The sequence below is a fragment of the Danio rerio genome, chromosome 11 (genome assembly GCF_049306965.1).
Source record: "Danio rerio strain Tuebingen ecotype United States chromosome 11, GRCz12tu, whole genome shotgun sequence".
NCBI lineage: Eukaryota > Metazoa > Chordata > Actinopteri > Cypriniformes > Danionidae > Danio > Danio rerio.
Window position 1 is genome coordinate 27723708 of NC_133186.1, and position 16725 is coordinate 27740432.

At 38.7% G+C, this 16725-nt stretch overlaps 1 protein-coding gene across 1 annotated transcript in view; it reads left to right on the forward strand.

Annotated features, from left to right (window-relative positions):
- Positions 1-16725, forward strand: part of grm6b (glutamate receptor, metabotropic 6b) — a 45501-nt gene that overhangs the window by 16580 nt on the left and 12196 nt on the right. The window contains exons 3-7 of the mRNA NM_001080020.2: positions 4654-4870; positions 5165-5300; positions 7058-7212; positions 13393-13533; positions 13683-13883. Of these exons, the coding sequence (NP_001073489.2) occupies positions 4654-4870; positions 5165-5300; positions 7058-7212; positions 13393-13533; positions 13683-13883 (850 nt within the window). The remainder of the gene's footprint in view (positions 1-4653; positions 4871-5164; positions 5301-7057; positions 7213-13392; positions 13534-13682; positions 13884-16725) is intronic.

Below are 16725 nucleotides of genomic sequence, written 5' to 3' on the forward strand. Positions count from 1 at the left end.
GACATTAGTAGATGCAAAGCCTGGCCCAGTGACATCAGCTGCGTCATTAAGAAACTAGCACAACAGTAAATTAATCTTCTCATCCTTTTTTTTATACAAACAAATGCTTTTACAGTGGTAGCTCGTGCCATCTGTATTTCCCCAGGATTTTTATGGGCAGCAGCAAAAGTGGCTAAGCAATATCACAAAGCGAAAATGCTCTTGTTATGATGATCTTTAAGATATATTTATATACCCCACAGTCCACAAACATGCAGTATAAGTGAATTGGATGAACTAAAGCTGGCCAGAGTCTATGTGTGCGTGTGTGTGTGTGTGAATGCGTGAGTGACTGGGTGTTTCTTAGTATCGAGTTGCTGCTGGAAGGGTATGTGTTGCGTAAAACATATGCTGGAATAGTTGGCAGTTCATTCCGCTGTGGTGATAAAGGGACTAAAGGGAAGGAAAATGACAGATTGAATGAGTGTAACATTCCTTTTATACAAGTTCAGTAAATAAAAAAGCAATGCACTGTGGTGATCACAATAACGAAACAATTAATGAACTTTTGATTTTTTTAGGGAAATTATGTTTTAATTATTTCAATTTGGTGTCTTGAGAAAGCCAGCATACTGGTATACTACATAAACGTATTATTCTTTCGTCTTCTTCTTCTTATACTATTTTAAGAACTCATCTCCTCCTAGACCGTTCATACTACAACCACCAAACTAAGGGCCTACTCACACGATGCTATTCGATTCCGAACCATGCCCAGGCCCGTTTCCCGGAACGTTTGAGAAGTGTAAGTCCTCTGAATCGGGCTCAGACACGGTTCACTTGGCTGGCCCTGGCCCGGTTGGAGGAGCCCGGTTCACTTGGGCTTTGGCACGGTACGCTTGTGTTTGAGTGCAAAATGTGCCAGCGCCTGAAACTGAAGGCGAGACGTGATTTTGAAGGGAATGTTTCATACGGATTAATTAATCCTTCTTACTGTTCAATGACTGCAAACTGTCATAGTTTATTAAAGACGCAAACCCCTCACTGCACCACAACTGCACCTTCAGCAAATCTTCTAATTCCTGCAGCACAAGGATTCTATGATCGTTTATGAGCATCAAAAGTGGCCGATCTGTGAAATATTAGACTGCAAATCACTGCATGTCAAACGACTTAAACGATATAACTGAAGAACCCTCCACTGTGCTGAGCGAAATCGCTTACTGAACAGCGCATCATTGATGACTTAAGCGTGAACAGGCCCGAATGTAAAGTGAGTGCGGGCCGTCGGGGAAGACGGGAGGGGGGACAAGCGTGCTTTAGCCCGGTTCAAGGCAACTGTACATAGTGTGAGTACGCCCAAACTCCAAACCTCCTAACTATAATGAATATAGTTGCAATATCTTTTCTAACTGATCCAAGTTACTGTTTTCCGAAAACTGACCCTGAAAATCCAGAAAAGTCCCATTGACTTAACATTGGACCAAACTTTTTGACCTTATAACTTTGCGCCAGACTGTCATACAGGCTGTGTTCGAAACCGCCTACTACTCAGTAGGTACTGCATTTAAAAACAAAATGTACTACTCAGTCTTTAGAAAAGTTCATTCTATACAGAATGACTGTGAGCAGTATGAATGGAACTCGGATGTACTACTTCTGCAATTTTGTCATGGTCACATGACCTCCCCGCATCAGCTGCGTCACTTCGCTCCCATTCATGAATTCTCTCGGAGGGCATTATGGGATAGCACAGTGTTTATGGGATGCACACGCTAGAATTTCGCTGGAAGAAGTAGGTCATCCGGGTTCTTCTCGCATACTGATTTTTAAATTCTATGAATTTTGACATACTACTTGGCTCGCATACTGATTTTAGCGCACTATAAAGTATGGAAGTATGCGGTTTCGGATGCAGCCACAGACTTAAGTTTGGGCTCATTTAACTCAGACTACCAATCTGCCAATCACTGATGACCTTTAAACTTACTAGCCCCACCCTACCTTGTAGCATTTTAGTTATCACATAGAACACCCTAGCAACCACCCAGAACACCTTAGCAACCGCTTAGCAACGCCTTAGTAACCCCCTAAAACACCATAGCAACTACTCAGAACACCTTAGCAACCACCTAGCAACGCCTTAGTAACCCCCTAAAACACCATAGCAACCACTCAGAACACCTTAGCAACCGCCTAGCAATGCCTTAGCAACCACCTAGAACACGCTTGCAAAGCCTTAGAAACCTCTCAGAACACCCTAGCAATGTCTTTGCAACCGCCTAGCAACCACATAGAACACCATAGCAACCACCTAACAACGCCTTAGCAACCACTCAGAACACTATAGCACCCGCCTAGTAACCACTCACAACACCCTAGCAACCACCTTGCAACACCTTAGCAACGGCCTAGAACACTTTAGCAACCACCTAGCAGCACCTTAGCAACCACCTGGCAACCACTCAGAACACCTTAGCAACTGCATATCAATGCCTTAGCAACCACTCAGAACACCCTTGCAATTAGTAACGACTGTGATTGTTGTCCACCTGCCCTGAACTCTAGCTTGCTTCGACGACTGCGAATGTTCTCTGCCTGCCCCGAACTCTGCCTGTTCCACGACCTGATTCCTGGTTTGTCCCTCTTTTTGTTACATGTGTGTGATTGTGCTAATAAAGCTAGCAAATGGATCCAATGGCTTCTGACTCGTCACAACAGTAGCGCACTTCGAATGCATCCTTCAGAGGATGCAGCATTTGTAAATAAACACTTCATAGTAAAATATTATGGTAAGCACTTTGTAAGTGTAGCAAAATGTAGGAAATATTTTTGTTGCATAAAAAAAGTTTGATTATGATCACCATCTAACAAGCTAATCCGGCAAAAAATAGTGCTTAAAGTGTCACTAAAATGCAGTATTTGAACCTCATAATAAAACAAAAAATAGAAAAATTGCCTCGAATGATTGCAAAAAGGTCCACTTTTTGAGATAAAAGAACCACCCCTTTCAACGGGCTGGCTACGGGCCTAGGTGTTGAACTGATTGCCCATTCAGATTCTTCACATTATCCTGTTCTCTTGTCCATTTGTCAACTCGTGGATTACCAGTCTTTCTCTGTGACTTGAATGAGTTGTAAAGGTGGAATGTTTTTGAAATCCACAGATTTGGATTGACCAGCTTTATACTGGCTCATCTCCTGGGCTTTTATCTGGTCAACCTGTTGTTGGAGGGTTTTAGTCACTTTAGCTTCTATCACATAGTCAGTGAAACCTACAAAGTTCATCTGGCAGTTAAAGTCTTACTACACCCAGAAATGAAAATTCTTTTAGTAATTACTCGCTTTCATGTCATTCCAAACCTCATGAGTAGGCCCACACGGAATCTACGTGCGCAGAATTCCGCAGATTTTCCGCAGATTTTCCGCAGTATTTTTAGCCCATTATTAATTCTGTTTATTTACTTGAGTAAATGCGTAAATCTAAATTTATTCAGTTTTTATTCAGTAATTTATTACTTTTTATTTAATATATTAAGGTTTTAGTTATAATACTCCGCTGGATACTCCCAAAATAATTCCGCAGAAATCCGCAGATTTTTACCAAAATTCTCTGCAGAAATAGCAAAAAACATCCACAGATTCCGTCTGGCCCTGCTCATGAGGTCTTCATTCATTTTCACAACACAAATGAAGATATTTTAGGTGAAATCTGAGAGCTCCCTTATCCTTTACACTCATCCCCTTAAAAATCTCACTCCTATCCCGGACAAGCCCCCACATGTAGTCCACCGGTCCTACTGCGCCCATCCCGTTCTGAGCTGGGCTTGACCATGACCTCTAGAATTGGTCGCTACATCACCTTTAGAGGTCAGAGAAGTAAGGTTTTCCTGCATAGCACTTCATTTTATTATTCTTTTTAACTTTGATTTATTATTCACAGAGTTAATTTCTGGTAATTTATTCAATGTTGGGGAAAATTTATATTCTACTTTACCTTATTTACATTACATCATTAAATTATATCAGAGGGGCCTAAATTCAACATCTCTGTTGGCATTTAGTTTATTGAACCTGGAGTGCTATCTTAAACTTAATACACTTAATTGGCGCTACATAAAGTGTGAGCTCGTCTGGGATAAGAGAACGCTTTTGGGGGTGAGTGTAACAGAAGCCATCTAACCTTACTCCTTTTCCTCTAAAGGTGTCCAACAACAGATGCTAGAGGCCATGGTCTTTAGCCTCCTTGTTAGACTCTCATACAAAGTATTGCTGGTTCAATCCCAGCTAAGAATGGGATGGGTGCAGTAGGACCGGTGGCTTACAAATACAAATCACACTAAACAACAAGTTACAGTAGAAATAACTGTAGACCATAAACAGTAGTGCAAAATAGCAGATGGGAGGGCTGTAGGGTGACGTGAGGTAAATAGTTCTGAGGCTGAACGAGAGATATATCCAAAATGTATAGAAAATGGCTGGCACTAAATAAACAACACAGACATTACAAGCAGAATGCTTTCAACTGTAACCATGCTTCACATTCTTTTGAAACACATCACCCGAAAATAATATTGCAGTTTTCAAAAGCCAGTAAAATCATGTTCTTTCTGCAATTTTGCTGTGAAAAGGATTCAGATGAGTCCTGATGTGTTCTTTGTCTTTAATTTTTCAGATTCCTCAGATCAGTTATGCTTCGACAGCACCCGAGCTTAGTGACAACAACCGCTATGACTTTTTCTCCCGAGTCGTGCCGCCTGATTCCTTTCAGGCCCAGGCCATGGTGGACATTGTCAAAGCCATGGGGTGGAATTATGTTTCCACTCTGGCATCAGAGGGCAACTATGGAGAGAGTGGTGTAGACGCTTTCATCCAGATATCCAGGGAAGCAGGTAAAGCAAATGCTTTCTAGTTGCAGCTCAATTTTCCCAGATTATCCATAGTCTGGTTTTCCATTCCTGAAGTGGAATTCATCACCGTCTATCCAAGGATTTAACACATCTGGTGTTGTATTTGATGAGGAAAGAGGATAATGATCAGGGGATTTGAGAGATTTTCTGTGTGTAAACAAGTTATTAGTCACCTAGATGTAATGACAGGCATGCTATAGACTGAATGCTGTTACATTCTTTTAAAAATCACTGTAATCGTTATTCTTTTTTTTTTTTTTTTAATTTTTTATTTAGGAGGTCTTTGCATCGCACAGGCCATTAAAATTCCTCGGGAGCCGAGACCTGGAGAGTTTGACAAGATCATCAAAAGGCTAATGGAGACATCCAATGCCAGAGGGGTTATTATTTTCGCTAATGAAGATGACATCAAGTGAGTAGTCTTTAGTAGTAATTCTGAAGCAGGAGCTGTGGCCTTGGGTAAATGTTAGAGAACAGATCAGTCACCCTACAATGGGAATTTTAGGAGCATTAGAAGAAGCTTAATGTTTTACAGAATGAGTTTTCATTCAGTTTAATTTGCATTTCATAATTTAAAATGAAATTAATTTCATGCACACATGGGTCAAGGGCTAGACGTCTTATTAAAGAGTGAAATCAAAGTATTTTCTATATGTTGAAAGTGTGTTTAATGGAAGTAAAGTGTCCACTTTTATGGCGTATTTTTTTCTGACCTGAACGTAGTAAATCCATCACAAATAAATGACTGTACTTATTTTTTTAATTAAATTTTAATTGATTACCTTTTTTGCTGACTGACAATGAGTAAAGCATAGTGGTTTGAAGGATATTGGCAATGTTTAAAAGGTCATGATACCCCCCTCTTTCGGTTCAGGTCTACCTCAGAATTTAGTAAAAAAAAATCTTCATAATGGGCGTGGAGCGCTGCGAGCAGAGGGAGGAGTGGGGTGGCCAGCAGATCAGGGAAAAACGAGAGAGGGTGCTCGCTGCAGAGCCATTTGAGCAGAGCTGAGCTCCAGCGAGGGGGAGCATGAGCTCTCGCTCCTCCTCCTGTAAGCTGTTTTAATGTGTACACCAACCCCACCCCTAACCCTATGCCCAGTGACATCACTCGTAGAAGAAGTGCAAAAAAGGTGGAGCTTAAGCTCAAGCTCCCCCTCACTGGAGCTCAGCTGGCCCAAATGGCTCTGCAGCGAGCACCACTTGGAAAACGAGGGGAGCAAACAACTGTTTTCAGTTGGCTCACAAAATGAGACACAAACCATGAGGAGATACATGATTTTATAGTTAAATTGCAAATAAATAAACAGTAATTTAATGCCCTGCTACATTTGTTATTCGTAAATTTATATACAGATAAACACAATTTGTTATATTATTATAAAGATAATCATGTAAACACTATAAATGAGGAGGACTTCTCCTCAATCACCGGGTCTGAATGCAGACACACAGTGGATTGCAGTGCAGCAAGTCTCTTGTCTTATCTGTTTTAACCATCAACCCTGTCAGTAATCTGGATGATTTAAAACATAGGCAAACACAGCAGCATGGATATAGGCGATGTGTCTGAATGGTAACAAACTCAACTGATAAAAGACGAAGTCCGCCAGTCTCCATTTCTCATACAGCTCTCCTGACAAAAAATTATTGCTGCAAACAAACAGCTTTGCTGTATCGGCCCTGACAGCATCACAGGAAAGAACATGCAACAAACCCTGTGAATCATGGAAACACACACATACGACCCTTCATGAACAGCTAAAAACTGTTTGCCGTGCATGGACACGATCTCACCCAGTCTTTGTCACAGCTTGGCAGGTCTTCCTTGTCTTTTGAAAGCACGTGCTCTCATGAGTAATTACAAAGCAGGTTTTCCTCATAGGATAAGAAATCCCAAACCAAAAATTATTTTGAACCCGGAAGCTAAAATAAACTGACAAAAGCTCAAAGCCAATTTTCCCCACAATTAAAATTGACGGGTGCTAATGTTGTCTTAACTGATGCTCAACACACACAATTCTGTTAAAATTTCAAAAAAGTACTCCAGGGTGTCTTGAACCTTTGCAGTAACCCAGAAAAACTTGTTGTTATTATTACTTGTTATTAAAAAATTATTATGAATCCTATTTTTCTGACCAGATTTTGTTGGCTATGTTTTTGTTGTAGGCGTGTCCTAGAAGCTGCAAAAAGAGCCAATCTTACTGGTCACTTTTTGTTTGTGGGATCTGACAGCTGGGGTGCAAAAATCTCACCAATTCTGAACCAGGAAGACGTGGCTGAGGGTGCAGTAACCATCTTGCCCAAACGGGCATCCATTGAAGGTAAAAACTAAAGGCACATGTTAGTGTAATTAATGGAGGAAAAATGTGGTATTTAGTATTATATCACATAATATGCAATTCAGACTGTCAAAACAACTTTTATGCAGTGAATGCGTTTAGAGATCAATTCAGTTTTATCTGTAAAGCAGATGCACAGCTTTAAATAGTGTATTTATTTAGCTCTGTTTAGTCAGTGTTGTTAAGTTCATTAATTATGAATCAAATTCAGCTTCATTATAAGCAGCTCTACAGAAGTAAATAGTGCCATTATTCAGCTTAAGTCCATTTAATTCAGTTCAATAACTAAGTTATCGTTGAACAGTTAGAATTAAACCCAGAAAAAATAAAGGTTTCAAAAGAAGCACGTCATGATTTTGCCAAGTACGATGCGATCCTGAATTAACATCTATGTTGATCCTGGAGCATAATTTTTGTTCAAAAATGTAATTCATACCTATTTCCTACCCCTAAAACCAACCATAACTGTAAATCATTCCCAATATTAGAGGTTAACATTAATGTAGAAGTGCATAAACCTAACCATAAGACTAAATTTAACATAAACAGTAAAGTATCCCTTAATTCTGATTGGCTGATTAGAATGTTGTTCCAAGATCAACATACAGTTGAAGTCAGAATTATAGCCCCCCTTTGATTTTTTTTCTTTTTAAATATTTCCTAAATGATGTTTAACAGAGCAATGAATTTTTCTTCTGGAGAAAGTCTTATTTGTTTTATTTTGGCTAGAATAAAAATTAACATTTTTTAAAAACCAATTTAAGGACAATAATATTAGCCCCTTTAAGCTTTTTATTTTTTCAATAGTCTACAGAACAAACCATCATTATACAATAACTTGCCTAATTACCCTAACCTGCCTAGTTAACCTAATTAATCCAGTTAAGCCTTTAAATGTCACTTTAAGCTGTGTAGAAGTGTCTTAAAAATATTAGCCAAATATTATTTACTGTCATCATGGCAAAGATAAAATAAATCAGTTATTAGAGATAAGTGATCAAAACCATTATGTTTAAAAATTGTGTTGAAAAAAATCTGACATCAACTGTAGATATTAATCCAGTAACATGTCCTACTTGGTGAAATCAGGGTGGCATTCAAAAGCTAATTATAATAAATAGAAATAATAATAGTTAATAATTAAAATGATTTTAGGTTATAAGAAGAACGATTTAGTCTTAATCATATTATCTTAATCTAAATAACATTTTAATAATCTAAAGTATTTTCCCCTATCAAGAACCTTTTGTTTAATAAAAATGTTTCATGTATGTGAAAAGTTGTACCCTTGATGGAACCCTTGATGTCTAAAAAGAACATTTATTTTTTAAGAGAAGCTACCTCGGTGTGTTTATTCATATTATTACAAAATGTGAATTGCTAACTGAGCAAGCTAAAGTCAACCGTGGCAAAGGACTAAAACATCATCAAGTGAAATAAAAAAATATTGGCCTCAGTCTTTGGCCAGTTCTCCTTTGGGAAAAGGATATAGTTCAACCAAAAATGATATTTAACATCCCGTTTTTCCCCCCAATATTTTTGAAGAATTGTTATGTATATTTTGCATTGTGACTGAAGCTGAAAATAAAATGTTTGTATTCTTGCAAGTTAAGGTAACAATCTCATAATTAAAGCTTCTTTATTGGCATTGAGGGTTCCAAGAAGATCTGTTGACAATTTTCATTGAATAAAAGTGGGTGATGTGGTGGCTCAGTGGTTAGCACTGTTGCCTGTGCCGGCTGGGTCAGTTGGCATTACTGTGTGGAGTTTGCATGTTCTCCCCTCGTTGCGTGGGTTTCCTCTAGATGATCCGGTTTCCCCCACAGTCCAAATCACAGGTGAATTGAATAAACTAAATTTGCTATAGTGTATGTGTGTGAATAAGTGTGTATGGATGGATGCTGGAAGGGCATCCGCTGTGTAAGACATATGCTGGATAAGTTGGCGGTTCATTCCTCTGTGGCCCCTGATGAATAAAGGGAATAAGCCAAAGAAAAATGAATGAATGAATTCCAGAAAAGGCTTCCTTATTGTGGAAAATATTTTTTGAGATTGGTTTAAGGATGTGCACTGCAGTTCTCTGTCTGTTTATAAAGGTAAAAAGAAGTGTAAGCTACATGCTTCAGGAGGAGGCAAGGCCAAAACAACAAAGCAGACTTTACAATAACATCTAGTGAAGGCCAAATGACTACACAATAAAAGAACAAGAATAAGTCTTGTCTTTCTTAATCTACCGTAGACAAACATGAAAACTGGAGAAACTGATTATTACTTACAAATCAAATACCGCCTCTCCCCCTACTCTATTGTATCTACACAAAAAAAAAAAAAAAACATTCAAGCTGCATGTATTCTCAAAACGAGCTACATGCTAGGGCTACACAACATTAAAAAAATCTGGCATTGCAATGTTTCATTTCGCTGTCTAGTCTTCATTGTATTAATAATTCAGTAAAATTATTATTCTTTAAAGTTACAAATTTACTTTATTGTGCCGAATGTTTTAAACTCTCTTGAAATGCCTTTAAAACACATGCAAATTATAAACTATCAGTCTGTTATGGTTATACTTTGCTATGACTCTACAAATGTCATGTATTTTCAACTTTTGTTCTGATTAACGTTGCAAAATAAGCTCATTCTGAAAACATAGCCCTATATACGTTTCTGGAGATCACAAATTATGTACCCAGAGCTACGTATGACTGCATTTCGTCTTTAAAACAAACGCTATGGGGCAATATGACTGCGTTTCTTTTTTCGCTAACCAGTTGAAAGCTTACCTCCATGTCGACAGCTTTCCTTTACTGTTACCAGGTTGTCCAGTTAGCTCGACACAGATATGTACACTAGATATTGTATGCGTCAATAGTTTCGCCATATTTGTACAATACTCCCAGGACAAATGTCATTCAGCCGCACTAAGATTGAAGCCAATGTGAAGATGCTGGACTTTAACACTGTGCACGGGTGTAGTAATGAGCAAACAAAGAAAACAAAGCACAAAGGCAGAACATTTCATAGGTAAGATTTCAATTTTTACATTTTTGTATGTTATGAACTTTTGTGCTCAACAAGTATTGATGATAATACAGTTTCTTACTGCCCTGACCATAAGGCAAAGTAGTAGAGGCGTGAACCTATAATGGTCTCATGGTTCGGTTTGGTTCTGATTATCATGTCATCGATTCAGTTCAAATTGAAATCTCGGAGCATCACGGTGCATTGATGAGGCTTTTCATACACAGTGTTATATTTTGGGGGTTGGCTACAACAAGCTGTCTGTATAAACACACACACACAGAGACACACAACACCACATTTTGTCTCATTCACACACATACACAAACATAGACAGTAGGGATGGGAAGATTAACCGATATGTATCGATACGCGGTCATCCGCGTGCACGATGCGAGTGCATCGGTAGAGCAGCAGAGGATGAATGAAATTTTGGAAGCAAATCGAGATGCATCGGTTTTCGCGAGATGCATCGGTTTTTCCAAGATACAACTTATATTTTTAATATAGAATGTATTTTTTATTTATTAGCAAGTGTTGTCAACCTGTTTTTGGCGCATAATTTAATCGACCTACATAAAGTATGCATTAGCAACGGACTTGCGGATGTGTACACTTACACTATAACTCAGTGTATCAAGTGTGCGGATGAAGCTAGTGGTGCGCCATCAGAAAGCGCGAGAAGCAAAACAAACATTTTATTCCTCACTGAGTTTTAAATCTAAAGTTTGGCAACATTATGGATTCTGCAAAAAGGATGGACGACTTGACAGGACAGATGCAATTTTCAAAATGTGCCGCGCATCTGTAAAATACACGGGCAGTACGACTAATCTGATATCTCACTTGAAGCGGCGCCTCAGTGTTGTTGTGGAAGCATCTTCCAGTGTTTCTGCATCCCCGGCTTCCTGCTCTGCTTCAACTGTAGCTACCAGCTCCAAAAGTGGTGAGAAAAGCATTGAAAGTTTTCTCCATGCGCAACAGTTTTGTGCGCTCTACGCCAATAACGAATGCTATTGCATTGTTCATCTGCAAAGATATTCAGCCTAATGTCGCGGAGAACGAAGGTTTTAAACACCTCCTGTTAATTTTTATTTATTTATATTTTTATTAGCCTGTTGTTTACAGTGACAGTGATGTTTCAAAGCAGCATAACACTGCTAGTTCACGACCTTAAGTTTTGAATATTCAGTGGCACAATATATCTTTGTAAAACTTGTTTTCATAGTTGAAAAGTTTAATCACAATTGTTGTTGTGCAATGGTAAACCTTTATGTTGAAAGAGTGCAAATATATACATTTATAATATATATTGCACTTATACATTCTGTTTATCTTGAAAATACTTAAATAATATGTGGTATAGGTTCTAAAATGGTCCTCTACTGTAAACTGACACTCTGGCTCTGAGAGAAAAGCCAGTTTGTAAAAAAAGTCTTGGTTTTACTTGGTTAATAAATAATCAAACTCATTCAATGGCACAGCATCCTTTCTTACATCATCTCATAAACTTGATCTTATAAGTTAGTGCTGAATTATCGCATTGTATCGTGATATGGGTGTAAATCCTATCGTGTTGCATCGCAATGTCACAAATGTATCGCTAATATATCGGATCGTATTCTTTGTATCAAGATGCGTATCGGATCGGCATTATAGCTTAGATGCCCAACCCTAATAGACAGTACCAAACAAACACACACGCCACACATGCTTGCTTGCTCGCTCGCTTGCTCGAGAACGATATTGTAAGACCGCCCACTACTGTTAAAATTACACCAGAGTTACCGACGGCTCCCGCACTTTATTCAGAAATTTACTCTTGCGCTGCATGAAATCTGGTCGGGTCCCGCGACAATGCACAGGTACAGCCGCGGGAATGCATACCTACAGTATATTTAGAAGTATCAGTGTAACAGCCGAGAGGAAAAGAGAGGGGAGAAAAAATCATGCCAGTAGCCGAGAGGAAAAGTCACGCCAACAGGTGAAATGTGCCACAGTGAGAGAGAGAGAAATGGAGTTCACTTTCATTCCCTCAGTTGCAGAGAAATAGGGGCTTCTGCTGGAAGTTTCAGAGAAAGACTGTCCAGAAATCACGCACATGCAGTGAAATTGTGCACAGTTTCTGCATTTTTAAGTAGTTTGCGCCTGGAGTATTGTAAATACCTGCGCTCACCTCCCTCGCAACAGAACGCATATGAGGTAAATGACATCAGTACATAATAACCGGTATGATTATTACTGAACCGATATGGAATTGTCCGCGTCTGCATCAGGGTGCACCGAAGAAACAATTAATTTTGACACCCCTACAAAGTAGCACCAACTTGCACTAAATACCAGGCTTATGCTAGTTTTGTTGAATAAAATCAGCTGCATAAAAGATGCTGCGGTGCTAGAAACGTATTATTGTCGGCTAACTGAACGAGTCGTTTACAACGGGAATTAATTCACAATCGAATCACTCCCCCCATTAAAATGAGAAGTAAAAGTAGAAAAGGGGGTCAATACATTTCCATGCACACAAACACACGTTCTTTGTCGGCAATTCTTGTGCGATCACTTATCTATCGATTTAAAAAAGTTATGTAAAATTTTTAATTTTTGTATTTTAAAAAAATATTTGCATACTGACCACCAGGAAAACTCCTGATCATAGATATATGTATATATGTGTTTATATGTCAGACTCTGGATGGCTAGTCCTCCACTGCACCTTGGTCCCACATTCATTTTAAAGGAGCACTACCTTGTACTAAAAAGACGGCTCTATTGATGCATTCCTTTTAATAGACAACAACAGCGTAGGCGACATCTAATGTAAATATCTATGGGGATCGGTTGGTTGGTCAGTCAGTCAGTGAGTTAGTCAACAGGGCCCTCTAGTGGATTTATGTGAGAAGAGCAGGCGCGAATTGCACTTGCAAAAGATATATGTGCAGCCCTCATGATTTAATGTTTCCTGTATTTGTTTTTATGACTTTTAAAGTGCTGATTCGCATTTTAAGAATCCGCAGGGGTTATGCTTTTTAGCTAAAATCCTTTTTAATGATCTGCTGAAGACTAAACCTTTAGTAAGGTGAGAAAATCAACCGCAGATTTTCTTCTTTGAGTGAACTCTCCCATTAACCTGTTTCTCAGGTTTCGATCAATACTTCACCACAAGATCCCTGGAAAACAACAGGAGGAACATCTGGTTTGCTGAATTCTGGGAGGACGACTTCAAATGCAAGCTGACACGGCCTGGAATCAGAGGCGACGGCGGGCTGAGGAAATGCACAGGCGAGGAAATAATTTCAGACAAATTACTCCCATAATCGCAGTAGTGCATGAACGATCACACATTCTTATGCTTTTAAGACGTGTAAAGTACAGCTAAATGGATTATTCCCTCAGCAAAGCCTTTTCAATTCCTGTCATCTTGCTTTCAGGAGAGGAACGAATCGGCCGGGATTCGGGGTACGAACAGGAAGGCAAGGTGCAGTTTGTGATCGACGCGGTGTACGCAATGGCCCACGCTCTTCACAGCATGCACATCGACCTCTGTCCCGGTTCAATGGGTGTTTGCGACAAAATGGACCCGGTGGATGGAAGAATGCTGCTGACTTACATCCGTGCCGTCAATTTTAATGGTAAGCCTTCTCAAGGACAGAGCAGGAGCATGTGAGCCGTTTCAGACCCCGCGAAAAAGACCTTGAATTTGCAGTCGGTAATGGGTTTGTATTGAAACAAGACTAATCAACCTCACAGGAATTTGAATGCAGCTTTTATTTCTGAGGAATGCTTTGAATCCGTCAGGAAGGTTGTGCGTAATAATCGTACCTTTGTCAAACCTTTTGGAATGAAGGATATTAGCCATTACTCTGAGACTGACAGGTGAAAATAGGTGAAGAGTAGTTTTGGCGCGGGGGGAAAGGGCAGAGAAGAAGCTGCCGTTTCCAAGGAGGAAGGCTGCGAGTCCCATGGGTTAGTCAGAGAGCGAAGAGAGAGGTCAGCACTCAATCCCAGCCTGAAGAGATCCACTAATGCACAATACTGCAGTGCACAGACTTGTTTTAACCCCCTCCCTCATCTCTCTCCTTGTCTTTGATTCTCCCCAGGGCAGCCGCTCTCCAAACACAGGGCGCACTTCTTTTTTCATTGGCATCTCTCGGTGAAAAATCCCTTTTCTTCTTCGTCACTCATTCCTAAGAGATTTCTATGAAAAGCACAGCTATTCAGTTTACGCACTGTGGATGTCCTCACGCTCTTGTATGGAAATCTTTTCTTGCCTGAGGGGAACAAAACGTGCTGTGTGGAGACCTTGTCCCTCATGATTTTGTAAACTGTGGTTTATAGGAAGGCTTGTAAGATTGAATATGCGCATCTGTCTTTATAGAATTTCATATTTTGTTGGTAACACTTTGATATAGTTCCCTTTGTTGTCCCTTTGTTTACACTGTAGAGTAAGTGTTAGAATTGGTTCAGTCCATTCAATTGTTTGAAGGTAATGCACACCTGAGGTCTATTATATTATGGCATGTCTACTTAGTCTCAGAACAGCCAGTACAACAAATAACGCCCCACTGACAAAGCAGAAGTGGCAAACACTGCAAAAAAGTTATGTCAATCAATCAATGTTATATTTAATGTGTTTCTTACTTAAAGTTTATGTTTTGTTGTAGTCCAAATATCTAAAAATTCCTAAATACAGAAGCAGTTTCTAGACAATAATTTTTTTGGTGTTTTCAGTCAGCGGCTTTGAATGTTATCACTCGATTGAATGGGCTCTATCAGTGGTAACCAGCTGGTTGATATGGGCCAGTAGGGCCCTTCTGCACCTACTAGTAGGCTCAGAAGGCTGTTATCATCCATCCAAATGGTTAATCAGCTATAGATCACATACGGTTGCGGCTGGAAGTTAGCAAGAATTATCTATATCATTTATCAAATTTCCTATTAATTGTATTTTATTAACATCTACCTTTACCCCAACCCTAAACCCAACCTTCTCTATTAGCCTGCTGTGGCTTGAGTGGCCACCTACGTGGACAGCACATTTTAGCTCTTAAGTGGCTATTTAAAATACTTTGAATGTTTTAGATTTTGTTACAGACAGACAGTGTCATACTGCAACTGTTTTGCAGCATATGAAATGTCCCAAATACTTTTTTAACTGTCCAAAATGGGGAAAAAAAAGATTTTACTCTGATAGTCGAAGCAAGTAAAAAAAAAAAAAAAAAAAAAAAATTATATATATATATATATATGTTATATATGCATTAAAAACAGTCAGAAAAAGTGTTTTATGTAAATTCGGACCACACATATATAGACATAAATTTTGCTAAAAATATGTCATATCAAAAGATAGTACTTATTCTTATACTTATATGGTTTTTATTTTAATTAGGTTCCAAATAAGCCCAAATAGCAAAGTGAAATAAAAAATGCAAAAACAGCTTGGGCCTTAAGAGGTTAGTATAGCTCATTAACCATGTGGATGGATGATAACATCCTTCTAAACCTACTAGCAGGCTTCTTCTGGCACTTATCTATTAGCTGATAACCACTGATAATGTCTATTCTATCGAGTGATAACATTCGATATTGAAGCGGGTGTTTCAGTAATGTTATCAAATTTAAATCAACTTAATTGCCAGTGCAAGGGCATTTATTTTAAACTGAAAACAAGCTCATTGATAATTTAGCTTTTTTAAGGAAAAACTCACTTAATTTTGACGATTTACTTTTGAAAACAAAACAACATTGTACTTTTTTTGAAAATGCATCACTTAGGAATTCTTAGAAATTTTAATTAGAAATTAGATAAAAACTTTATGTAAGAAAATCTTTTTTGGCAGTGTAGGGAGTAAAATTTGTAGTGGTGAATGTTTTTTCTCACCATAAATCAGATGGTAAGAACATTTGTTTTAAATAAAAATTTAAAATCCTCCAAAAGTGCACATAAAATGCTTAGTGTGCAGTTAATAATTGAAATTGAATTGAATTAATAGGAAAATGTATACGGTTTACGTTAAAGGAAGGTGTACAGAGGGCTTTAGTGTCCTGGTAAGGCAACATTCATTTGATACATACTATCATAAATGCTCATTATGATATTGCCACAAAATATTTTATAATATAGCCGTAATACTGAGGTAAAGTATCCAGTAAAAAATAAATATTTTCCAAGAGCTGTGTAACAGAGATATTTTTTAAAACACATTATAAAACATAATAGTTTAATCATTCATTTGTAATAAAGCTAATTACGGGTGGCACGGTGGCTCGGTGGTTAGCACTGTTGCCTCAAAGCACAAAGGACACTGTATTGAGCCCCGGCTGGGTCAGTTGGTGTTTCTGTGTGGAGTTTGCATGTTCTCCTTGTGTTTGCGTGAGTTTCCTTTAGGGGCTCCAGTTTCCCCCACTGTCTAAAGACATGCGCTGTAGGTGAATTGAAAAAAACTACTGGTGTATGTGTGTGAATGTTAG